Genomic DNA, 26,507 nt, shown 5'->3' on the forward strand with positions numbered 1-26,507 from the left:
TATATAGGAAATGAGATCTTACAAAACTGTGAAGCTTATTCTTAAATGTCAAACATTTTAATTTCAACTATTTTGAGTAGAAATATTTTTAAAAAGCATTTAGTTTTCACTTTCTAATGAAAGAGTACTATGAGTGTTACCAACCAGAAATTTTCTTGACAATTTACAGACTTAAGAATCTTTATGATATGATAAGTTCAAGAGCTATTGAGCTCTTTTTGTTCACGTTCCCAGAAGCTCCAGATTAGTTGAGGATTTTGAATTTTTAAATCTCGTTTTTATTTTTTAATCTGCCTAGATTTTCAGTTCTCACCACTTCACATGAACACTTTACTTTCTAATATACTTTTATATTTCTGTTATGCATTGAAATCCCCAGAAATGTTTGTTCGAATTGTGTCAACAATAAGAGTAAATAGGTATCGAGTGAGTACATTAGGTACTCCCTTTCATGAGAGAAGTGTATGTGTTTTATTTTGTTGGTGGCTGTTGATATGTCGTTTGTCCAGAGACTGTTGTTCCACATTTCCTGGAGCAAATATCTTTCATTTGAATTCCACCAGTTACTTTGAGAAAACTCTTGTTGCTTTGGTACATGTTAATATTGTTGAGGTTTTGAATAATTCGGGGTAGTATGATTATACATATATTTAAAAATAGTGTTTATTTTACTTTTATATAATTCTAAAAATTATGAATAAATTTAAAAATATTTTCTAATAAAAGGCTGAAAAACAGTCAGCTAAACTACAGGCTGAACGCTTGGAAAAAGAACTACAATCAAGCAGTGAACAAAATACTGTTCTCATCAGTAAATTGCATAAAGCTGAGCGGGAAGTAAATACGTTGACCAGTGAAGTAAGTCATCTTAACATTTGTTTCATTCTTTAGAATGCTTGATACTGCATAATGACACAATAATTTTGTATTCAAATTGTTTACTCCTCTATATTGAAATCTTTTTTATCCTATCATTCTGCCTTCCAAGTACATGTAGAATCTGACCAATTTTTACTAACTTTACTGTGACTACTCTTGTCCAAGCCATGATTTCTCTAGGTTCAATTTTTACAGTAGCCTCCTAACTCTCTACCTCCTCAGCTCTGCATGATCTGGCCTCTTCAGTCTTTCCAGAGCCATTACAGTCCATTTTCCCTCCTGTTCATTTTGCTCCAGCCTTACTGGCCTTCTTCTCACTCTTGCTTACTTCTCTCCTAGGGCCTTTGCACTTGCCTGCTGACGTGGTCTTCCCTCGGATGCATATAGCTTGCTTTCTTACCTCTTTCAGACATTGCATTATCAGAGAGGCCTTCCTTGTCTTCACTTTGTGAAATATCATCTTCCCTCTTCCTGCCTTACTGTCTGTCTTCTTTACCTGCTTTATTCTTCTTCATAGCTCTTAACAGCGTTTGATACATTTATATTTGTCTATTTTTTGTCTCTCCTCTTCTCTCCCACCCCGTTTTCCTTCAACCAAATATAAGCTTTAAGAACGGGGACATTGCTTTTATTACCTCCATCTCCTGGAGCAGTGCTGACGCACATCAGGGACTCTATAAATACTTGTTAAATGGGTAAATTAATAACAGCAGCGTGGTCTGCATTTGTGTTATTTTTATCTTATTTACTTTTTTTAAAAAAAATTTATTTATTTTAGCGAGAGAGAGAGAGAGAGAAGGAGGAGGGAGGGGCAGAGGGAGAGAGAGAATCTCAAGCAGACTCCCTGCTGAGCACGAAGCCCGACACAGGGCTCAATCCCAGGACCCCCAAGATCATGATCTGGGTTGAAATCAAGAGCTGTCCACTTAACCGGCCACCCAGGTGCCCCTGTTATTTTTAAAAGAATATATATAATGGTTTTCACATCTTTTATATACCAAGTTTTCTCAGGAACTTACAGTTTTTCCCCTCACATGCTGTCTATATAAGGAATCTGGTAACCAGAAATAGGATAACAATGATAAAAGTATTTTGTAGAAAACTGTAGTGAATAACAATATTAGTTCTGGAGTCAAGACAGACTAGATTCAAACTCCATTTCTTTTCCTTACTAGCTATATGACCTTGAGCAATTTACTTTCTCTCCGAAAATTATAGTGTTTTTCTTTATAATACAAAACTAATATCTACCTTCTAGATTATGGCAAAATTAAATGCAATATTATGCATAAAGTACTTTGCATAAGGTCTAGTAGATAATTACCCAAATATTAGCTATTATTAATGGTAGTGCTTGGGGGTATCTTCAAGATCTTGGAAATAAGTTTGGTTTCTGAATCAGTGAAATCAATTATTTTCCATCAGAGCAGAGTTACATAAAATTACCTTGAAAAACAAAGTGGCTCCCAGACCAGAGGGAACTTACTGTAGCCTAGTAGAAATGAACTTATCTAAAGGAATAAGGTAGTCATCATAAATTCCTTGGCCAAGAAATTACGTGAGAGGACTTAGGCAGTGTTTAGTCAATAGAATGTAAGTATTCTGTCCCATTGAAGAGATAATTCTTACTGTGGGAAGGAATACACCAATCTGTTTTAAATGGTGGGCATGAAACTATCAATTCATTTCATTCCATTTGTTCTGACTATATGATCACCAAACAACTTTCTGTTATTTGACTTTCCATGTAATTTTGTCTGTAGGGAGAGAATGCACACTGGTCCTTCAGACTTAAAGTGTTCTATTTTCTATTACAGTTTTTTTTCTCACAGTTCTGATTTTATAGACCAATCTTTGTAAACTTTATTAATGTGAGTCTAGCCTTGAGGGCAGTGATTTCTGTGTCCAAAAGACCATAAGCCATAATACTATATGTATTAGATGCCACTGTAGGGAGATAGTCTACCCAGTTTTTTTCCATGGCAAACACATACTCTTTTATGTTTGCAGATTCTGTCTCTAGTGACATTTAAAATTTTTGTTTGAATTTTTATACTTTACAGTTTGCAAAGTGGCTTTGTAGCCAGTGTATCATTTAATTCATTAGACATGGCTGACACTAGAAAGAATAAGTGAAAATTAGGCAAGAAGATTTTTAATTGTTGAAATACTTTAATCAAGTGTCTTCCATTCTAGCTTATAGGTTGAGACTAAGATGTATTTAGAGATTAAAAACTGTCATTTTGGTGGAGGTGATGAAGTACAATAGAAAAGTCCATGGACTTTGAATCAGATAAATCTGTCTTTTGATCCTGACTCATTTATCTCACTCATTACCTGTGTGACTTCTGATTTGCTTAACTTTTAAGTGGTAACAATGCCTATCTCTTACAGGATTTTTCTAAGATTAAAGATGGTACTGAATGCAGTAAATAGTAGCCTATGATGAAAATAATGGCAATGATTTTGCACTAGTGATGTCCTTAAATGAGAAAATGATATACATAAAGAACACGGAACTTTGAGCACATTGACTGTTCTGTTCCTCACTGTATCAATAACTGTGTGTGTAGAACTTTAAGTAAGTTTCCTCATAGATGAAATGAAACATTGTTCTAGCTCATCCCTAGGAACTCATCCAGCCTAAGATTGTATAAATCCTACTAGAAAATAAATTAATAATATAATTGCTTCCTGATTAACTTAAGTAGATTATTTATACATTCAAATGTATACATATTGAGAGAGATATATTGAGTTCCTATGATGATAGAGTATACAAAGAAATAGAGAATACAAAGAAGTAAATTCAGGAGGTTCTCTCATGCCTTTCTTCCAGTTCTGGTATTGCTAAGAGTTACCTTATTTTAAGGGCACACTTGCATTTTTTGCATATAAATGGCATATTAAAAACCACCCTTCAGCTTTAGACAAACCAAGTTTTCATTTGGAATCATGCATATAGAAAGATTTCATCGGGAGGATAAATTTTAAAATGATATTTCAAACATGATTGTCACAGTTTTCTTTGCAACTTGAAATTTTCATCAATATTTTGCAACTCTAGCAAATGGTTGTTTGCAATGCAAAGGAGCACCTGGGGTATATTTGTCTAAGTTATTCAAATTTGTAAATGTTTGTCAGGTTTTTGAACAGAATTATGTCAGTGTGATCCCAGTGTCTTGGATTAAAAAATATTACCAAAAATGGCCTTGAAGATACTTCACATTCAATAAGATAAATTCTAGTTACCTCAGGATGTGTTTGATCTTTAAAACTCCAATAAAATATGCAGTATAAGGAAGTCATCCCACACAGTTATCCTTATGAGCTACATTAATGCGGTCATACCGTCTCAGACCTTTGAAAAAGATAAGAGTTTAAGTACTGTCTCTTTGAAATTTGTGTCAAGAGCTTCTTGAGTAATACATTTTTTCAACTATATTTATCTTTGTTGCTTACATATATCGTTTTCTTGAATGTCTGTGTATTTGTGTATGTGTAATTTAATAGATTCTGAACGCTTGTTAAATGGCTAATATTGCCATTTCTTAAAGTTAGCACTAGGTAGTACTTTTTGGATACTTGGCTTCTGTTATGTCAGAAGCATAAAGCAAATTGGCAACATGAAGGCCAAAATGGAAAATGTGTTGTGAAAAGAAACAAAAGAAAAACAGGGTACCTTGGCCCAGGGGAGCTTCAGAAGACACTGAATCTCTTGAAATTATATGCAACATTTTAACATTATACATTTTGTTTAGGAAATGATCTCTAGTTTCCTAGGAATATTGAGGCCTGATCACAAAAAGGTGAAGAACCAGGGATCTAAAGTCAGAAAGAGAAGTTTATTGTGACTAGTTGGGATTTGGTTCAGATTACTTACAGAAAGTGCTACTGTTTGTCATAGCTCAGTAATACAATTCATATAAGCTTTTCATTTTTAATAAATCCTTTTAATACATTTTTAGGAAGTTAACGATTACTATTAGTATAAGCGCATTCATTATCTTAGGATTATAGAAATGTGGCACTAAAGGAAAACTGAAACTCCTATTGGTGCATAGATGAGTAAATTCAAATGCAGCGAGGACAAATACGTTGAGCATATACCACTAGTTTAATAATAAAAGTAGGCCTAAAGTCAGACTTCACTTGTTTGACTTCCTGTCTACTGTTCTTTCGGTTTCAATAATTATAGTTTAGTTGAAAAATATTTTCTCAGGGTGAAATGAATTAAGAAATAGGTTTTTATATATTTCATAGTTCTTGTTGAAATCAATCAAGTTTTTGCAAAATAAGATGGCTATAATTTTCCATCTCATATTTAGAGAAGCTACAGTGTGGTTTGTTAATTAACTGCTATGTCGTTCTTAACCTGTTAAAGCTAGTATATAATAGCAGGTTATAATTTCATTTGTTATAGAAATTGAATTTTCATTGTAGTTGTATTTTTTCAAAATTTTAAAACATTTATAGTTTAAATTCTGTCTGTCCATGAAATTATAATGTAGTAGAGCCCAATCCACAGAAAATGTAAGTTGTTAAAATAAATAAAATTTCTTAGCTGCTTTCTTGTAAACATTGTTCTGTGAGACTTGCTTTCAGAAACATTTAAAACTGCAACGCTGATGTCAGCACAAGGTACTCATTGTCATTTAAAAATCTCTAAGTTTATTTGGAAGCAAGGCATGCATCCTGAATGTGGTTAGCAGTACAAAGGCAGCACAGTACTTGCTTTTCTGTTTTTCTTTTTTTTAAGTGAGGATTTTGACAAAATCATTCCTTACAGTGTTTTTAAGACCTTTCATAGATGGAATCTCTTTTGGTAAGACACTTCTGTTTCTCATCCTTCCCCTCTTTGGCTCTAGGAGCTCTTTCTCATTTGTTTCTAACTCCCATCTTCAGTTTTTATAGATTTCTATTGCACTCAAGTGTATTATCCTCTATCCTCCTGTTCCCACCATCTTACATTTTACATATTTGGCTTATGTATATTTGTGGTTTTCTACTCTGATTTCATAGTTTTATGCATTAGTAGGTCAGAGTACAGGTTTATCTAATTTTTATATCTGTATTGGTTAAATCCTCATTATAGGATTAACTGTAGGACTAACTGTAGAAGCACCTTACCAAAGGGAAAAGATATGGAACATATTAGAGGACAGCGCAGATAATTGGAGGAATTAAGCTTTCTTGTTTGCTTCTGTAATCCCAGCTCCTAAAACCGTGCTAGGACACATAATAGATACTCAATAAATATTTATCCAATGAATGAATACTACTCATGAACGAGAATCATTCAACTTTCAAAAGGGATGTCTCAGAGAAAACTAAAAATTGGTATGTGATTGGTTAATTATATGAAAAATATTGACAATTATTTCCATTCATTCAGGGCTTTCAAAGAATCAGGTTTGGGCAGTAAAATTTTAAATTGGATTTATATGTTTTATACTCATTCTTCCCACTGCCACCACATCCATAACACACACACACACACACACACCAAATTTCAATTGATTCTTCCTTCTTGCCCACTTTGTCAATCCTTTGCCTCTTAATTTGCCTCTTTCCTTCAGGGTTTTTTTTTAAATTTTTTTTATTATATTATGTTAGTCACTGTACAGTACATCCCTGGTTTCTGATGTAAAGTTCTATGATTCATTAGTTGCATATAACACCCAGTGCACCATGCAATACGTGACCTCCTTACTACCCATCACCAGTCTATCCCATTCCCCCACCCCCTCCCCTCTGAAGCCCTCAGTTTGTTTCTCAGAGTCCATAGTTACCTTCAGTTTCTTAAACCTAATTTGCAATTAGAGTTAATTTTCTGAAACAAAGTTGATTGTGTCACCTTCAATAGCTAACAGGATACGCAGCCCTTTTGTACGGCATATAAAGTTTATTCTCTGCCACTCTACAGATTTCATGCCTTCCTCTGCTCTAACACATTGCTCATTGTTTCTTGCAAGCATACTGTGTGATGTTATGCCTTTGTAACATTTTATGTGCTGTTCCTTATACCTAGAATGGCTTCTGTCACCAGCACTTTTTTAAAAGGGAGATTTCAGGTTTTTTTCTCTGAAGATGAGTCCGTCATTGACTATTGGATTTTAGGTACTTGCAGTTGAGCCTTTTAAAAGGCAAGATTAAGCCAGATGACCCCAGCCCGGTATTTGTAAAGAAATAGTTCTGTTAGGAAAAGGCTGTTTTCTTGGTACCAAATACTGTTCAATGAAGCACCTTCCCTCTTGGAGGGTACTTACACTGTGCACTCTGCTACCAAAACGTTTTCCCATTTCTACTGATGTTTTTGGGTAAGCAGTTAATGGCAAGAAAATGACCTTTAGTAATTTCAATTTCTAATTATCAACAGGTAAAAGAACTTAAGCATTCAAACAAACTAGAAATAACAGACATCAAACTGGAGGCAGCAAGAGCTAAGAGTGAGCTAGAAAGAGAAAGGAATAAGATTCAAAGTGAACTGGATGGTAATATACGATTTCCCATGCTTTTTACTATTCTTTTTACATACAAACACATTATTAAAATAGATCAAACCGAATTTTTGTTTCCAGATTTTCAGCCTAACTGAATTTTAATCTTAGAGCACATATAGATTGTTTTTATGTTGAATGTTCATTTTGTGATGTATCTTTTTAAAAAAAAATCAGTCTTACGTTTATGTCAGTTATTTGATTATTACATAAATTAAGTGAAATTTTACATATGGGATTTCATACTTTCTGGGTTTATAGTTGTGAATCTATTTAGATCATGTGATTATTAGTCCCAGACCATTTTAAGTCTAAAGAATGTAAGGAAGATAGGTGGATCCCAGGCCCAATTTTTGTTTTTGTGTAGACACTAGGTTAGTTATTGAACCTATTTTTAAGCTCCATTGTAGTCTTAGAATGGCCTTCTCATCAAATTTCCTCAGAATTATATTTCTGATTTTTCTTAAAAGGTATTTAAGCTACCTCTGGCCTGTAACTGTCCTCAAGTTGGTCTTTAGTTGAACTGGCCCCTGTAGTTGCAGACAGAGCTTATGATGAATAGTGTTTTCATCATTAATCTCTACTTGATGTTGATTCATGAATTTCTATGGAGTTAGGAAGTAACTTTTCGAGGGACTTAAAGAGTTTGTGATCTAGTTATGCGTTTTTTAAATTTTGTGTTAGATAAGAATTTGTTTTAGTTATTCCATCTGCAAAATACTTGCCATATCAATATAAGGAAAATTTGGGATTCATTAGATAAACTTGAAAGTTTCCAATTTATATTTCTTTTTTTTTTTTTAAGATTTTATTTATTTATTTGAGGTGGAGAGTGAGAGCGAGAGCACAAGCTGGGAGACAGAGAGAGCGGGAGAAGCAGCCTCCCCACTGAGCAGGGAGCCTGATGTGGGGCTTGATCCCAGGACCCTGGGTTCATGACCTGAGCCGAAGGTTACCGACTTAACCAACTGAGCCACTCAGGCGCCCCTTCAATTTATATTCCTATTGGAAATCTAATAGTTCTGCTAGAATGATAAGTTTTGAAGGCTTCTTTGATTTTATTCACTCTACTTCCAGCCAGCTTTATGATGATACTGTCTGTGGGGCTAAGGTTACAAAAACCCTTTTAGAAGTGAAGTAAGTATTTATCTCTTTGGTTATCACCTGGGTTGATGTCCCCAGCTCTCAAGAGTCAAGTGAGTATATGTATATAGTCTTTTATTAAAGCATTTGTATATATATGCTAAATAAAATAATGACAGAGTAGTTAACTCTGAGTTTTAATATTTCATTCTTAAAAGGTTTATCAATAATGTAAAGAACTTTTAGAATACATATCCAGACTTAACCTCTATGCTTTTTTAGTTTTCTTACCAGTTTATGGATGCTTGCTATTATGATTTTTCAGCTTAATAACATTGAAAAAGCACATCTTTTTCCTTAAAAAAATATTAGGATTACAGTCGGACAATGAAATTCTCAAGTCAGCTGTTGAACACCACAAAGCTCTCCTAGTAGAAAAGGATCGTGAATTAATACGTAAAGTACAAGCTGCCAAGGAAGAAGGTTATCAAAAACTTGTGGTACTACAAGATGAAAAGTAAGTACTTAATTACCTTATTTTGTGTTCAATCTCCTTGCAAATGAAAACATTTTGCTGTCATATCATCCTCATTGTAGTTCTTGTAACATAATTATCATCTGTTGTTTTAGGCTAGAACTTGAGAACAGATTAGCGGATTTAGAGAAAATGAAAGTGGAACATGATGTCTGGAGGCAATCTGAAAAGGATCAGTGTGAAGAGAAATTGCGGGCTTCACAGATGGCAGAAGAGTCGGCCAGAAGGGAACTTCAGAGTATTAGGTTATATATGCATATATTATATTTTTTAAACATCATTTTGAAATAATTTCAGAGCTAACAAAACATTGTAAAAGTCATACAGAGAATTCCCACATGATCTTCACTGAGATCTCCAAAGATTGACCTCTTATGTAACCATATTATAATAATCAAAGCTAAGATACTAACATTAATACAATCAGGAAATAAATATTACTTTATCAAACCTATGGACCTTGTTCAAATTTTACCAATTGTCCTTCTGATATCCTTTTTCTGGTCCAAGATCCAATCCAGAATCATATATTGCCTTTACTTGAAGAGTGCTGACCAGTTATTTTGTAGATTGTCCCTCAATTTGAGCTTGTCTTAAATTCTTTATGATTAAATTCAGGTTATATATTTTTAGTAAAAATAACATCAGAGTCAAAGTCATGTGTCCTCAGTGCATTATATTAGGAGGTATATTATTTGTCCCCTTACTGGTGATGTTCAGTTTGATAGCTTGGTTTTAAGGTGGTGTCTGCCAGATTTTTCCAGTATAAAATGACTGTTTTTTTCTCTTTGCATTATCTAATTACCTTATGGGGAAATACTTTGAGACTATGTAAATTTTCTCACAGTACTTTCTCATCACACATTCCTCCACTAATTTTAGCACCCAATGGCCAAATCTGAGACAATTTGAGCAAAGAAATAAGTTACAATAAAAGGTTATAATCCATAGGGTAAAATAAAACTCTATGTGTCCAAATGATATAATGTATAATATTTAGAGAGAGGAAAAGCTCTCTTCAGGAGAATTTCAACAAATAAACATAGAAAGAATGATGGAAATAGGAAAAGATCATTTGGCAAGCACTATAGTAGAAATGATAGGCAAGATATTGAAAATTTTCAAAGGTTTTCAGCATCTCTAGAGACAAACCATAATTTTTCCTCTCTTATACTATTAATATTGTATGTTAATGGATTTCTTAATCTTGAACCAACCTTAACTTCTGGAATAATTTTCTGTTTATTCTGTAGAAAACAATCTGTTAAGGCTCTCTGTCTCTATTGGGATTAATTTTGATAATCTGTGTTTTCATAAGAAATTATTTAGTTCATCTTGGTTTTCACATTTGTCTGCATAGAGGTCTGCAGAATAGTTTTTATTTTTCAGTTTGTTCTATTTCAGTGATTACTTTCCCTGGGCCATTTCTTCTTTTGTATATGTGCTTTCTTCCTCAGCCAGTGCTTTGTTGATTTTATTCTTTTTATTGTGATAAAATATAACAAAATTCACTATTTTAATCATTCTAAGCATAGAGTTCAGTATTTTTTTAAACTAGGAATTTGATTTATGGAGTCATCTGTTTTTCTATTTCCTACCTCATTAATTTCTACTTCTTATTTCTGTGTTTTTCTGCCATTAAAAAGTTTTTATAGTTTTATTAGTGTTTAACATACATAAAATAAAATTCACCCATTTAAATAATGTACAGCTTGATGCCTTTTGGTAATTGTATAAAGTTTTGTAATCATCATCACAGTAAAACCATAGAACAGTTCTGTTACCCTAAAAGTTTCCCCGTATCTCTTTGCAGTTGACTTCTCTGATCCCCAGCCTTAGGCACCCCAGATTTATCCATGATTGCATATATCAGGAGTTGATCCCTTTCTGTTGCTGATTAATATTCCATTGTATGGATGTAACATTATTTGTTTATTCATTTTCCTTTTGATGGGTTGTTACTAGTTCGGGGCTATTATGAATGTTGCTGTGAACATTCATGTACAAGTCTTTGGGCATACACTTTTATTTCTCTTGGTTAAATATCGAGGAATGACATTGCTGAGTGATGACATATAGCAGTACTAGTTTTATAACATATACAGTGATAGTGTTTTACAAAGTGGGTGTGCTGTTTTTCATTCCCAGTAGCAACATATGAGAGTTCCCCTATGACAGTTACATTTAATTCACACATTTTGACTGACACTTGTTATGTCTGTCTTTTTAACTTAACTCTAGCAGATGTGTAGTAATATATCATTGTGGTCTTAATTTGATTTTCCCCGATGGCTCTTGATGTTTAGGATCTTATAGTGTGGCTTTTTGAAGTATTCGTCCAAATATTTTGCCCATATTTAAAATTGGGAAGTTATTTTAATACTGAGTTGTACCAGCTCTTTATTTTGCATACAAGCCCTTTGTCATACATATTTGACAGATATGTTCTCCCAGTCTGTGGATTGCTTTGTTTATTTTAATTGTGTCTATTGAAAGCAAAACTTATTTTGATGAAGTCCATTTTATCATTTTTTACTTTTCTAGTTTGTGTTTTTTGTGTGTGTTTTTTTTTAATTTTTTAAAAAACTTATTTAAGTGATCTTTATGCCCCATATGGGATTTGAACTCACAACCCTGAGGTCAAGAGTCTCATGCTCTACGCACTGAGCCCTCCAGGCACCGCTTTTGTGTGTTCTGTTTAAGAAAGCTTTGCCTAATCTTGTCTCACAAAGATTTCTTTTGTTTTCTTCTAAAACATTAATATTTTGTTTCTTATGCTTTAGTTTTATGATCCAATTCATGTTAATTTCTGTGTAGTGTGAGGTGATGGTAGACATTCATTTTTTATTTCTGTATAGAAATAAAACAACTGTATAGAATCCAGTTGTTCCAACATCATTTGTTGAAGACTGTGTTTTCCTCCATTGAATTATTTTGGTTCCTTTGTTGGAAATCAGTTGACCATTTAAGTGTGTCTGTTTCTGGACTCTGTCCTATTGGATTGATCTTTTTGTCCGTCTTCACATGAATATCACAGTGTCTTGACCAACTGTGGCTTTAGAGTAAGTTTGATGTGGGTAGTGCAAGTCCTGTCCACCTTGTTCTTTCTTGTGAAGGTTTTTTGGCTCTTCTAGGCCTTTCCACATAAATTTTAAAATCAGCCTGTTACCTTTTTTCAAAACTTATTAGGGTTTTGATTGGGATTGCAATGAATCTGTAGCTCAGTTTGAGAAGAGTTGTCATCTCAACAATATTGAGCCTATCCAATCCGTGAATAAGGCATGTCTCTTCATTTAATGAGATCATCTTTAATTTCTGTCATCAGAGTTTTATAGTTTTCATTGAATATGTCATGCTTATCTTATGTTACATTTTATTCCTCAGCATTTTTATGTGATTATAAATGGGAGTGGTTTTTTAGAAATTTCACTTTCTAATTGTTTATTGCTGGCATGTGGAAATATAGTTAGTGGACTTTTATGTGATGACCTTGAATCCTGTGACCTTACTAAAGTCATGTATTTTCTACTAGCTGCTTTGTAGATTTTGAATTTTCTAAGATCATGTTGTATACCTTATGCTTTATTTTACTTTGTTCATTTTTTTGTTATATTTTGAGTTGGGAATTTAAGTCAAGTATTTGTTCTTTCATTTTTATTGGTAAAGTTTCTAGTATGAGATTTTTCTCATCCCTGTTTTAAGTATATTAAATATATTCTGTAGTGTTTTAATTATCATTATCTTTTAGGATTCTCTAATTTCAATTTATATTTTCCTTTTCACCCAAGAATTAATAGATGTATTAATGGAAGGTGTAGTTGCTTAATAAGAGATGAAATTAATAGTTTGCTGGGGCTGTCATAATAAAATACCACAATCAGGATGGTTTAAACAATAGAAATTTATTTTCTTATAGTTCTGGATGCTGGAAGTTTGAGATCTCAAGGTGTTCTCCTGAGGTCTCTTTTATCGTTGGCTTATAGATGGTTACTTTCTTGCTCTGTCCCCGTACGGCCTTTCCTCTGTGTGCCTGTGTCTCTAGTACCTTTCCCTCTTCTTATGAGGATACCAGTCATACGGATTAGGACTCACCCAGATAACTTTATTTAACCTTAGTTACCTTTTTAAAGGTCCTATCTCCAAACGTAGTCACATTCTAAAGTACTGTGGTTGAGATTTCAACATACAAATTGTGGGGAGACACAGCTCAGTCCATAACAGAAGGTTTTTAAATTTCCAGGTGGGAGGACTTTTTGTGTTTTTATTTTGTTAATTTATAGTTTTATTGCATTGTAATCAGAGAGTATTGTGTCTATTATTTCTACTTTATGGAATGCACTAATTTTTTGTGTGTGTGTGACCTATTATATTAAGGCCAGGACTAGGATTAAGCAAGTGAGATACCCAAGGTAAAAAATTTAAGGAGACACTCTTCTTTGTCAACAATGAACATGCTCTAAAGTGAGCGTTAAAGGAGCTCTAAAGTGAGTCTTTAAATTTTACACTTCTCTTTGCACCTGTAATACATCATCAGTTTTTGTTACTGCTACGTAAGGACTAGAAAAGAAAGTGTTCAATTATAGGCACTAAGTCTCCTATTATTAGTATTAGCATGTTTCTGTCTGTGACTCCTTGGATTTCTTGTGGATTTCTTCAAAAATATGATTGCTGTATTATTTGGCATATAGATGATTATAATAGTTACATCTTAATTGTGAATTGTGGTTTTTAGCATTTAAAAGTGCTTTTCTTTTGTCATTTAATATCATGTGCTTGAATTCCACATTGATATCATTATTCCTGTTTTCTTATTGTTTCCATTTGCCTAGTATGCTTTTGTTCATCCCTTTATTTTTAGTCTTTCTGAATCATTTTGCTTTTTAAATGTGTCTTGTATGTGTAGCATATAGTTGGGTCTTGCTGTGGAGCCCCTTAGAGATCTTTTTTATGCTAATGTAGGAGTTAAATTCATTTACATGGAGTGAGCCCAGGCTCACTGCAAAGACTTTCTGGCAGGAGCATGAGTAGTCACTTGCCGGGATTTAGAATTATTTTCCTCTTTTTACTTACAAATGCTTTGAAGTTTGGGCATTTTTTTGTCTTCTGCGTATGGAAAGACTGTGGTTTTGGGTGGCTTTATTTGTTCTCTTTGCTTTTCTCTAGTATTTTGCAGGACATATGGATAGCTCAGAATTCGGCATCTGCTCTTATCTTCAGCTACCTGGAAGTCCCTGTATCTGCTTTTTAAATTTCTAAAATCTTAAATGATTTCATAATTACATAGATCAAAGTTGAGATGTTTTTTAAAATCATGTTCATTAAGGTTTAGGTTGTTTTGGGACAAGGTTTTTTTAATTAAAATTAAAATTCCAGTATAGTAAACGTACAGCATTATGTTAATCTCATTACTCAGGAAAAAATTACTTCAGGCAGAGATATATGTATTATTTACTCATGTCAGATTTTATGAACGATTAATTTAAATATTGGCTGCTACAATTCTAGAATCATAAATCTATAATGGATTTGGAGAGCCAGTTTTGTCCTACTCTTCGCTTTTAGAGGAGTACATTTTTTTTTTTTTAACCGTTCTAGACAGGTGAAGCTTTTTTTGGTTTATTTTATTTCTCCTTGACAGTATCTAGAAAGAAGAGAGACACTTTCCCCAGAAAAACTCTACTCTAATGTTTTATCCCATTATGGTTCCACAGTTTAGCCAGTTAGGATCTTTTCTGTGAGATTATGAGCCTGTTTCTCCTGGTTTGGCTTCTGTTGACATAGTGATAGATATCAAGCAAACTGTTGTTACATGGAGACAATAATGAATGTGGCCCTTAGGGTTTTTGTTTTTGTTTTTGTTTTGGTTTTTTGTTATATAAAATAGTATTCATTTTCTTTAGCTTTTCTTTAACAGAAATCATTTTCTGTTCCATTAGTCACCTTGATAATTTTTTTTGATTTCTCTTCAGTTTCTCCAGATCATTTATAATGTGTAATTGACCCCAACTTATTTTAAAATAAGGACGTAGTAACTAACATAAAATATAGCAGAAGGAGTAAGTTGCAAAATTTATATGACTTTTTTTTTTAAGATTTTATTTATTTGTTTGACAGAGCACAAGCAGGGGGAGTGACAGGCAGAGGGAGAGGGAGAAGCAGGCTCGCCAAGGAACAGGGAGCCCCATGTGGGGCTTGATCCCAGGACCCTGGGATCATGACCCAAGCTGGGGGCAGTCAGTTAACCAACTGAGCCACCCAGGCATCCCTATATGACTTTTTTTTTTTAATGGTCTACAACTGTGTTTTTCTCATGTCAGTTCTGATTTTCCGATTTATAAGTCTCGCTACATAAACCAGATCTATTTTTGTCATTCATTAAAATAATCATAATTGCAAACTTGTCTTATTTAGAATTTATAATAGGTCAGCAAGAGACTACCTGTAGAGAGAAAGGTCTTGCTTAAGGAGCTGAAAAGTCTAAATTATATTAACCAGAAGTATCCATTTATTTACAAACAACAAATATCTGTGATAAGTAGGATTAATTACTGGTTTGGCAGATGCTTTAAATTATTAATTATATACCAGTCTCCTGTCTAATTAAAGTGGTTTCTTCTTCACTAGACTAAATAACAAAATTTTTATTCTAATAGTATTCTGTATTTCAGGAGACTGTCTCACCCCACAATGAGTTTATAAAATTCATAGTTACCTGTAAATTTAAAAACATGGAAAAATTATTTAAAATTTTAAAATATTTTAAAGAGGATTTTATTTTTAAAGATTTTATTTATCATTTGAGAGAGAACATGAGAAAGAGAGAGAGAAAGAAAGCACAAGCAGTGGGGAGGGGCAGAGGGAGAAGGAGAAACAGGCTCTCCAGTGCGAGGCTCTATCCCAGGACCCTGGAATCATGACCCTAGCTGAAGGGATGCTTAATCAACTGAGCCACCCCAGCACCCTTTGAAAAGGATTTTAAGTAAGAAACTATTTAGTCAACTTTTGGTTATGACAGTAACACAACTCCAACTAACTTAAGTGAGGGAAAGGGTCTTTATTAGCAGACATAAATTGTGGAAAGGACAGGTATTGTGCTGGTCTAATGGACACCTGGATCTGGAAACCTTCCCTCCTTTCGTCTCACTCTTCTAACTCTTATGTCTGTTTCTCTCTTACTGCTTTCTCTGTGAAACCAAGGCTTTATTTTTGAGATCAAAGAAGATAGGATTCTTACTTGGTGATATAAGTCCGAAAAATCTAGAAAGAAGTTGGGCCTGGTTCCACATGCCCATCCCTGGGTCCATCACTATGGCCAGGGGGATAGGGCACTCTGACTCAACCTAGGTTTTATGCCTATTTCAGAGTGGTGGGGGGTAGGTACAGTTTGTTATCAGAAGTGAGGGGGAAGTATGTTGGGGAAATAACAGCAATTACCAGCACAAGGAAAGGGAACTTGATCATTTAAGTTAATCCTGTAGTGAATCCCTTATTTTTTGCATTGCTTAAAGCCAGAGCTCTATTTTCCATTTATGGCTTTCTGATTTTTTCAGAAACATTGAAAAAAATTATGTTACTTAATACACCTCCTTTCTATTTATATTTCATCTTTAGATGAAGTATCTGTTGTGTATCATCTTAGTGGGGAGTAGGGGACTTATACTTGGCCAGTTGGACAAGTTCTTTTCCAGAATTTGAACTGCAAAGTAAGTGGTAGAAGAATATGTGGCAACATTGGAAGGACCAGACGGTTCTTTGGTATGTCCTTGCTGGTGACTCTGGTCAATTATTTTAACCTGGTTCTAATTCTCCAGTTTCCTGTTGATTCAGTGAGTCTCATACCTTCCCAGCAAAGTCTCTTTTTGCTAATAATGCCAGAGTCAGAACTTGGGTGCCTGATATGCTATTACTAGTCACATAGAACTATTTAAATCTAATTTTAAATTACTAAAAATTTTAAAAAATTAAAAATTTAGTTCTTCAGTTGCACTATTTGAAATGTGCACTATTTGAAATAGCTACATGTAGCTAGCTAGTGGCTATCATATTGGGTGGTACAAATTATAGAACATTTCCATCATTAAAAAAAACTTAGTACCATTGGACTGTAAATTCCTTAAGGGTAGGGATTCTGTTTTTGTTATTCTCTGGTATATTTGTAACACTTAGGACTAGGCTTAGCATTTGTAGGTAGCCAGTAAATATTTGTTGAATGTTGAAATGACACACAGGAGCTGCCTGCCACAGAAAACCTAGGCAATAATCATCATAATTAGCTACCTGTGCTTTGAAGAGAACTTGGAATGACTCCATCTCACTGTTATTCCTGTTGTTTGTGTTTAAACTTTTCAGTAGTTCCATTCTCTGTTGTACCTTGGTCCTCTGGTCTACCAACTATTTCTGCTTCCATTATTTCCATAATTACTTTAAAAATATAAAGTACTTGATCTCATAGTTTTTCATTTGACAACTTATTCATCCTTCATCTTTTGATTTCTCCTCACGACCAACCCATTAAACCTCTCTTTTCAACAATTTTTGTTGTAGTCTCTGAAGTCTCTATTCCATTACTGATAATTTTTTTTGCAGTCTCCACATTTTTAAAAAATACACCCTCACTGAAACCTGACCTTGTCCTGGCAACCCTTTTAAGTGGAATTATTCTTCCTTCCTCTTTCCTGCAACTAGGGACCAAGAAGGAAATCGGTGTTTGTTAGCCTGGTGATGGGTATTAAGGAGGGCACGTACGGCAACGAGCACTGGGTGTTAACGCAAACAATGAATCATGGAACACTACATCAAAAACTAATGAAGTACTGTATGGTGACTAAGATAACATAGTAAAAAAAAAAAAAATCTGTGAACCCCACTTTTGCTTCTAGACAATTGTTTGACTAACTTGGGTTAAAGTGGTTTTTCTTTATTGATATTCATTGCATCCATCTTATTCCTGTTTTCTTCTCTGTCAGTGACTAACCTACAAGATGTTCCCCGACAGTCACTGAAGACCTTGACTTCTAGCTCAATTTGTTTTTATTTTCTATCCTTTGTCATTTTCTTTGTGACTGCACCATTCATATCACTGACCCATATAACACGTTAGCCTTATAGTGTATCTCCTCTCTGGTATTCTTTATCTTTATTCCACTTTAGCAGGCCTTACACTTAGCCATTTCTTGAACTTTGTCATCCCTTAGAACTGATCATTTCAAAGACATAAATTTTTTTTCTCTTATCCACTTCATTCTCACCGAAGACACTGCAATTTGATATTCAAATTGATATTGAAACTAGTTCTTGTACTTTTTTTCTTCTAGTCTGTTGGCCTGGCTCCCTTGCTTCCGATTCAGCTTGGAATCTGTTTGTCCACTGTTCAACTGTGCTCTCATTTGTACCTGAGCAAAAAAGCTCCTGGAAGTAAATTCTCTCAACTTCTCACTGAGAATTTCTGTATCCTCACCCATTCTCTCCTCCCTTTCTATTTTAATGAAGATATCCATTCTCCCTTTACTTCTCAATTCTGAATTCCATCCCTTTTGTTTCCTCTAGAGTTTTACTTCATTGATTATCTTCTTCATCTGTGTCTAATTTCTTTACCTCAGAATCTTATTTTGCCTTCAAGGTCCAGCTCAAATTGCGTTTGTCTTATGTAGCCTTTCCTGATAGCTTTTTTTTTTTTTTTTTTGGTAAGAGAGAGAGAGGAGTCGGGGAGGGAGAGAGAATCTTAAGCAGCCTCCACGATGTGGAGCCTGACACAGGGCTCAATCTCACAACCCTGAGATCATGACCTGAGCTGAAATCAAGAGTCAGAGGCTTAACCAACTGAACTACCCAGGTGCCCCTGCCTTTACTAATATCCTAATGAAAGTCAGTTAATTGCACGTTATTCTGTACTTTTTAGTTCTATGTTAAGACTTGCTTTCTTTTGATTTGTTGTGACATACCTTAAATATTCGAAACCTTCTCATCGAAAGAGATACTATACTGTATTCCTAAGTGCAGCGTTGCCTTTTAAAACAATTTGTTCTGAACTCTTTCATTACTGGGATTAAGACCATTGAATTTATGCCTAAATCCTAATCAGCTCTATTAATTTTTATTTATGTTAAATTCTGTTATCCCTTATAATCCTAAATGATCTCAAATCATGGACTAATTTTCTTTTTTAAAAAACCATCATATCAGTTGTAGATTCTGACCCTGCACTGCTTTCAGTGAAGTGAACTGAAGAAAACTTTGTATGTCATCTTTTATTGTCTACCACAGTGGTGTTCTTGCTCCTTTCATATTTTAATGAAAGTCAAATATTCTTTATCATTGGTTTCTTTGGCTTCAGTTTTTATTTGTAGGGCATTGTTTCCTTTCTTATCTACATAACTTATTTAGAAAACATTCAGGCCACATTGCTTTCTTAACAGGATCTTGTTTCTTATTGATTTACCAGGTATATCCAAAATCTTGACCAGAGCTAAGATTTACTTGGGGCCTAACTTTCTAACTCTGGACCTGACCTGGGTCTTACAGTGTTTTCTCCTTTGTTTCTATTGTCATGATTTTGTAGAAAGAAACCTTTATTAACTCCATAATCTAAAAGCACCAAGTTAATAATATCCATAAACATTTAAGGATGAAATGCACAGAAAGTTTGAGAGAGTAATTACGAAATAAGAGTATGACTGGTACTGTTAAAGGAGCAAAGTAAGAGCAAGACTGTCCCTTTTCCTTTAGATCCATTTTTTCTGGCATTTGTATGGAAGCAGTGGGTCTTTGGTTTCTGCCATGTCATATTGTCCAGTCACCTAACACATTTAAATGTCTAACCCAGGATTTGGGTTGGTTCATTCAGTCCATCTACAAATATTTATTGAATACTTGTTAGTGTTTAAAGCACAGCTCTAGGCTCTTGAGACTGTTGTCTTTCCCATAAGCAGTTCTGATTGGATTGATAAGACTTGCTGATAATGCCAAACTATAAATACTAAATGCCAAATGACTTGTATTTGAGATAAGTGTTTAAAGAATTTTAAAAAGGGAGCAGTTGAGGGCATATCCTATCACATATTAGCATATCCTTTTAGCTTAAAGCCTTTCTCATGTTGTTAGTCATTTGGTTACCAGAGATACTCTACATTTTAAGGTTCTGGTTGAAAATGTATCATTCCGGGACACCTGGGTGGCTCAGTTGTTTTAAGCGTCTGCCTTTGGCTCGGGTCATGATCCCAGGGTCCTGGGATCAAGTCCTGCATAGGGATCCCTGCTCAGTGAAGAGCCTGCTTCTCCCTCTGCCCACTGCTCCCCTGGCTTGTGTGCTCGTGCTCTCTTTGACAAATAAATAAAATCTATTAAAAATTTTTTTTAAAAAAGACCTAGATTATTAAAAAAAAAAAAAATAGAGGAAGAAGAAAGGAAAATGTATCCTTCCTTTTGAAAAGGATACACATTGTATAAATATTCATCTCAGGGATGAAAGCTCATAATATATTTTATAAAATACACTATGCTGAATACTAGATAGTTTTCTTATAAATTTTGAATTTAAAATCATTAAAATTGCTGCATAATGAAATGGGAGAGGAACACTTACTTGGGTTAGAAGACCTGACTCCCATCTTCATTTGGCTGTTTGGTAGCTAGTATGATTTGGGCCTGAGCCTCAATCTGTTTATCTACAAAATAGAAGTAACTGTGTTTACTTTCATAGAATTATTATGAAACATTACTATAGTTAAAAACGACCAGCCTAGGGGCAACTGGGTGGCTCAGTCGGTTAAGTGTCTGCCTTTATTTAGCTCAGGTCATGATCTCGGGGTCCTGGGATCGAGCCCCGAGTCAGGCTCCATGCTCAGCAGGGAGTCGGCTTTTCCTTCTCCCTCTGTGCTTGCACGTTCTCTCTCTCGCTGCTCTCTCTCAAATAAATAAAATTTTAAAAAATGACCAGCCTTAATTAAATGCCTGTTATACTATAGATATCAGAGTAGGCATTAAAGGTACATTGAGGAGCTCCATAACCTAGTAGGGAGCAAGTGAGGTAGCAGCATGTCTGAAAGCTATGAAATATTGTATGGTGATAAAGATGGCTTCTCCCACCCTGGGAGACTTTCTAAGTCCTTAGCAACACATTGTTCATTCTTCCACCAAAGGCCATCTGTTCAGGTTGTTGCCTGTGTTTATCAAAATCCTACTCATCGATTTGTATCTCCATGTAAACACCCTCTCTTCTTCTTAGACATACTTGATTTCTCATGTTCTCTGTGCCAGTAGTTTAACTAGATTTTTCCATAGCAAAAGCAGAAATTTGTTACATCTTAGTTATATGTGAACACACTTAACTGCCTGAAGTCAAAATCTATCGTTTTCTCTGCCATTTTGCAAGCATGTCTGGTGTCAATATGGGTACTCTAAAATGATTAATTCTGAAATATATGAACTGTGGATTCTTAATGTTTTCTGTTGCGTTGTGATATTTAGGTTAAAACTTCAGCAACAAATTGTGAATATTGAAAATGCAGAGAAAGAAAAAAATGAAAATTCTGACCTGAAACAGGTATGATTTTAGCAAACATTTTTTGCTTTTATTTAAGTGCTTCTTTAAATCTGTATTTTGAATGAGTTTTGAGTTTTTTATTGAAGTATAATTAACATACAGTGTTATATTAGTTTGAGGTGTACAATATAATCAACAATTCTAAACATTAGTGCTCACTATGGTAAGTACACTCTTTTTTTTTTTTTTTTTCCATCATGGTAACTATACTCTTAATCCCGTTTATCTGTTTCACCCATCTCCCCCTCTGGCAATCACCAGTTCTCTGTATGGACGGGTCTGGTTTTTTGTCTCTTTTTTTTTCTTCATTTTGTTTTGTTTTATTTCTTAAATTCCACATATGAGTGAAATCACATGGTATTTGTCTTTGTGTGACTTATTTTACTTAGCATTATACCCCCTAGATCCATCCCTGTTACTGCAAATGGCAAGATTTTATTCTTTTTTAGGCTGAGTAATAATATTCCATTATATATATGTACACCACCTCTTCTGTATCAATTAATCTTTAGATTAGACATTTAGGTTGCTTGTGTGTGTGTGTGTTTTGAATCTGTTGGAGTTTCACATATCAGTATTTTGAAAATATCATTACAATTGATAATGTATTGATGAGGTTGATAGATAAAATGTTTAAACCTCTTTAAGCTCTAGTTAGTAAGCTGCTTTTCCTAACTGCTGTTTTTCTTAACGTCTTTATGTGCTGTGATCCACAATGAATTTTTTTTTGAATTGTAATTTAAAGAACAGTATTTTAATATTCCGATTTAAAAAATTGATTAGAAAGATCATCTAGGTAAGTTTCCTGTAGCATTGACTTGTAACTTTTTATTTCTTACTCCATGAGCTGCATCTTATTATATCCCTATGAAATGTGAAATCTAAGGGTCGTATTTATGGAAGGAAATTTGTATTTTAATTAAAGTTATTTGGGTTTAAGAAAAATTTATATGGGCAAAACATGGAAGGGTGTTCTTTCCTGGATTCTATTTTCTTTTTTGTTTAAAGTTATGAGGTAGTGAAGATTCCATTTTTAGGATTTATGCTTGCAAGTTAGCTGGCATTGCTTTGCATATGCAGTTGTGGTTTCTAAGTCTCAATGAGGAGGACATAATGTTTGATACTCTGAGAGAAGTTATTTAGTACCATGGGCATTGGGCTTTCTGTTATTTGTTAGATAACGAGAGATAGTAAGCTCCTTGAAAGTTGCTTTTTCAGTCAATCGTAATACAGATTTAATATTTACAACTCCAGTAAAAAGTAAAGACTGAGTAATTCTTCATGGAGAAATTTATTTTTTCTGAAGTACAAATCTGAGACATATCATTTTACTTTATTCTGACAGTTGCTCTTTGGACATATACAGTCCTATCTTATTTGGCTTCGCTGCCATCAGGAAATACTGGAATTATTTTGCATTTATTTAGTTTATTGAATAAAGAATCTGGTTTCTTTTGACTCTTGAGTCTCATAATGGGTTCTTTTGATCCCATGTCTCTTGATTCTGTCCTTCCAACTTTTCCCAGAGAATGGCTAAGAGGTAAGACAAGGTGAAAGAAAATGAGTATTTGCTGGGGCACCTGGGTGGCTTAGTCAGTTAAGTGTCTGCCTTCAGCTCAGGTCATGATCCCAGGGTCTTGAGATTGAGCCCCACATCGGACTCCTTGCTCAGCTGGGAGTCTGCTTCTGCTTTTTCCTCCCCCCCCCCCACCACTTGTGTGTGTGCGTGCTCTCTTGCTCTCTCTCTCTCAAATAAATGAATAAAATCTTTTAAAAAAGAAAATGAGTATTTGTTAATTAATTGGTAAAATGGCTTATGGAGGAAGTAGGTATAACTGTGTTCCAAGTGAAGATTATTTGGATATAACTTAAAAGCCTGTTAATTTGTAACTAGCTAATTAGCTACTTTTCATGAGAAAAAGTATTCCCAGATAAAGGTAAATTAGGATGGAGAAAAAAACCTGAGTGATATTTCATGCTTTGATAAATGGCTCCAGGGGCCAAGGAATCCTTGCCGTTAAGTTTCTTAGAATATCTTCTGCCCAATGCTGGATGTATGGAATGCTTCAAAATTAAACAATGTGAGAGCGATCCCTTCCGTATTTATGATTCCTAACTATTTAGAAAGCAGAACTCCTGGAAGGGTTGCTGATCATAGGGAATATGGAAATGGGAGGATGGATTTCCTTAGCAGCTTTCCCAGCTGATGTGCTTTTAAAATCTGTTCTTTCCTAGGAGACTAGAGGAAGTCCAATGGAGAATCTCTCTAATGGGTGGATTCTCCTTTCTCACTTCTCCACTGTCCTTATAACCCTCTTCCTACTTCCAGTACCTCTTCTGACCTGCTTATTTTGGGAAGAAGAGGAGAGGAGTTAGTGGCAGAAAAAGGAATATGGTTCTTGATAGTCTCTGGGTATATTAGGAAATGATCCTATACTATTGGATCCTAATGCTGCTGCTGTTTCTTTCTTAATTTCAGAGCGTCCTCAAGGACACATCAGTTGGGTGGCTCATTTGTGAAGGAAGATGCTTACTGTCCTCTGCCTCTCTCTTATGCTTTTACATATGCAGCCTTATATTTCTCTTCTTTCTTTTCTTTTAAGCAAATCAGTAGTTTGCAGATCCAGGTGACCTCACTTGCACAGTCAGAGAATGAGTTGCTGAATTCAAACCAAATGTTGAAGGAAATGGTGGAGAGATTAAAACAAGAATGCCGACATTTAAGAAGCCAAGCTGAAAAAGCACAACTAGAAGTTGAAAGGTAGAGTTTGCCCTTTTTTATTTACAAACTATCTTTTTTCAGCTATATTATATATAGTTCTTTTAGTGATGATTCCAATGTCGAGTGTGTTTTGGGAACTAGTTACAAATAGTCTTTGACAGTGTACAATGGTATTAGGTAATGTACTTTCTATTCTAGAGAATGAGCTTTCTGGACTCTTGAATTGTTTAAAAAGAAAAAAGGCATTTAGGACAATAGACTTTTTAAAATTCTGCCTAACCAGAATATTCTGAAAACCCTCAGAGGAACACTTCTTTATTCATTGAGTAAACCCATACGTAAATACATTTTTTACTGCAAATATCTAAATTATTCTTCTGAATGCCAGAGAACAAAAAAAAAAATTCTGTGATTTGCAAAACTTCCTAAAATTAGAACTATAATCTTGATTTTTCCTTTGAGAAGTTCATTTATTTATTTATTTATTTTGGCTTTGAAATTTGTTAGTACTAGACAGTGTATAGTAAACTGGCAAGGAGGTGATTTTGGTGATATTCAAGATCTTATATTCTCTGGAAAATTTTGTTTAGATAGAATAGCTACTTTTTTGTATTTGCTTTGTCTTCATAACGTGTTAGTATTTTATTTTTGTTTGAATCTACAAAACATTATTCTTCTTGCATTTTCTCTTCTGAAGGTTACTTTGCCACGTAAAACTTTTTTCCTTCAGTTTCTCATTATTTAATATTTTAAGGCTTTCCATGGTTTCACACATGCAAATTTTAAGAAAAAGTAAGCAAGGTGTTTGTCTATAATTCGTCGTGACATTCCACAGGGTACAAATTATTTTGCTTATATTTTGCAAAATCTTAGAATCCTCAAGTGTTTGATTAAAATGCACTTAAGAATTCTAATGATAGTATAGCTAGCAAATTTAAGTAATTGATCATTGGTTTCTTATGTTACTCATAGGTTATATAGTAGAGAAGAGCTGGATGAACTGTTAGCCAAATATGATTTTGGTCCCAGCTAAAACACTTAAAATCTTGTATGACCTTAGACACAAGATCTAACATTTTATAAATCTCATTTGTACTGCTTATATATAGTAATGATACTAAAAATTATGCAAGGTTTGCAGAAGAACTTTAAATATATAAGTTGTTATGTTGTCTTAAAATACCATTTATATGAATTTTATTCTAGTCAGAAAACATCCTGCATTAAGACTTGATACCTGGGTTGATTTTTAACCAGCTTTATTAGACCCAGTTCTTTTTTGTTTGTTTGTTTCAAGTTTTTATTTAAATTCTAGTTAGTTAATATAGAGTGTAGTATTAGTTTCAGGAATAGAATTTAGTGATTTATCATTTAGATAAAACACCCAGTGCTCATCACAAGTGCCCTCCTTAATCCCCATCGCCCATGCTAGATCCAGTTTTTATAGCTTAGTGGTTATCACGGTTCAAAGCTGGTTATCAAGTGTTTGTCCTGCTGTTAACTAGGTGTAAGTCTTAAACAGACTCCCCCTGAGCAGAGAGCCCAACCTGGGGCTCAATCCCAGGACCCTGAGATCATGACCTGAGCCTAAGGCAGACTCTTAACCCACTAAGCCATTCCGGCGCCTAGGTATAAGCCTTTAAGCAAATTTGTTAACTACTTTCTAGGCTTCAGTTTCCTTATCTATAAAATGGAGATGATAAAAGTACCTAACTCAAGAGGTTATTGTGAAGAATAAATGGTGTAGTACACGTACTGTTGTAAGCACAGTGCCTGGTTCACAAGAGGTACTCAATAATGAGAGAATGAGCAAATACATGGCCATGCAAGAGAACAACCCACAGTTGGATACTTAACAATGTAGTGGAGCAGGTAGTGAGACTGATTATACTTGGGATAATATCTGTTTAATCTTAAGAGTTAATTTCCATGTTTTGCATACATTCTTTTGACAGGACTTTGGAAGAGAAACAGATACAGTGGTTGGAAGAAAAGCATAAGCTTCAGGAACGTATCACCGACAGAGAAGAAAAGTATAATCAAGCTAAAGAAAAACTGCAGCGAGCTGCAATTGCCCAGAAAAAGGCAGGTGGTTCTTATTAAAGTGATTTCTATAGAGTAAAACATAACTAACTATTCTGGGAGAATAAAATGTAATTAAAACTGAGATTTTAGTGTATGTTACTTTGATATTTAAACATGACATTTTGCTGTCAACCTTGCAGAGATAAAGTGGGAAAATGCAAA

The 26,507-nt window shown here is 34.3% G+C and overlaps 1 protein-coding gene across 3 annotated transcripts in view; it reads left to right on the forward strand.

Annotated features, from left to right (window-relative positions):
- Positions 1-26,507, forward strand: part of CEP83 (centrosomal protein 83) — a 126,424-nt gene that overhangs the window by 76,598 nt on the left and 23,319 nt on the right. For all 3 annotated transcript variants that reach the window (XM_026499887.4, XM_057316283.1, XM_044384530.3), the window contains 7 exons: positions 727-858; positions 7,259-7,373; positions 8,835-8,979; positions 9,093-9,242; positions 21,463-21,538; positions 24,142-24,299; positions 26,216-26,345. In XM_026499887.4, the coding sequence (XP_026355672.2) occupies positions 727-858; positions 7,259-7,373; positions 8,835-8,979; positions 9,093-9,242; positions 21,463-21,538; positions 24,142-24,299; positions 26,216-26,345 (906 nt within the window). The remainder of the gene's footprint in view (positions 1-726; positions 859-7,258; positions 7,374-8,834; positions 8,980-9,092; positions 9,243-21,462; positions 21,539-24,141; positions 24,300-26,215; positions 26,346-26,507) is intronic.

This window comes from Ursus arctos, unplaced genomic scaffold (genome assembly GCF_023065955.2).
Source record: "Ursus arctos isolate Adak ecotype North America unplaced genomic scaffold, UrsArc2.0 scaffold_21, whole genome shotgun sequence".
NCBI classification, from domain to species: domain Eukaryota; kingdom Metazoa; phylum Chordata; class Mammalia; order Carnivora; family Ursidae; genus Ursus; species Ursus arctos.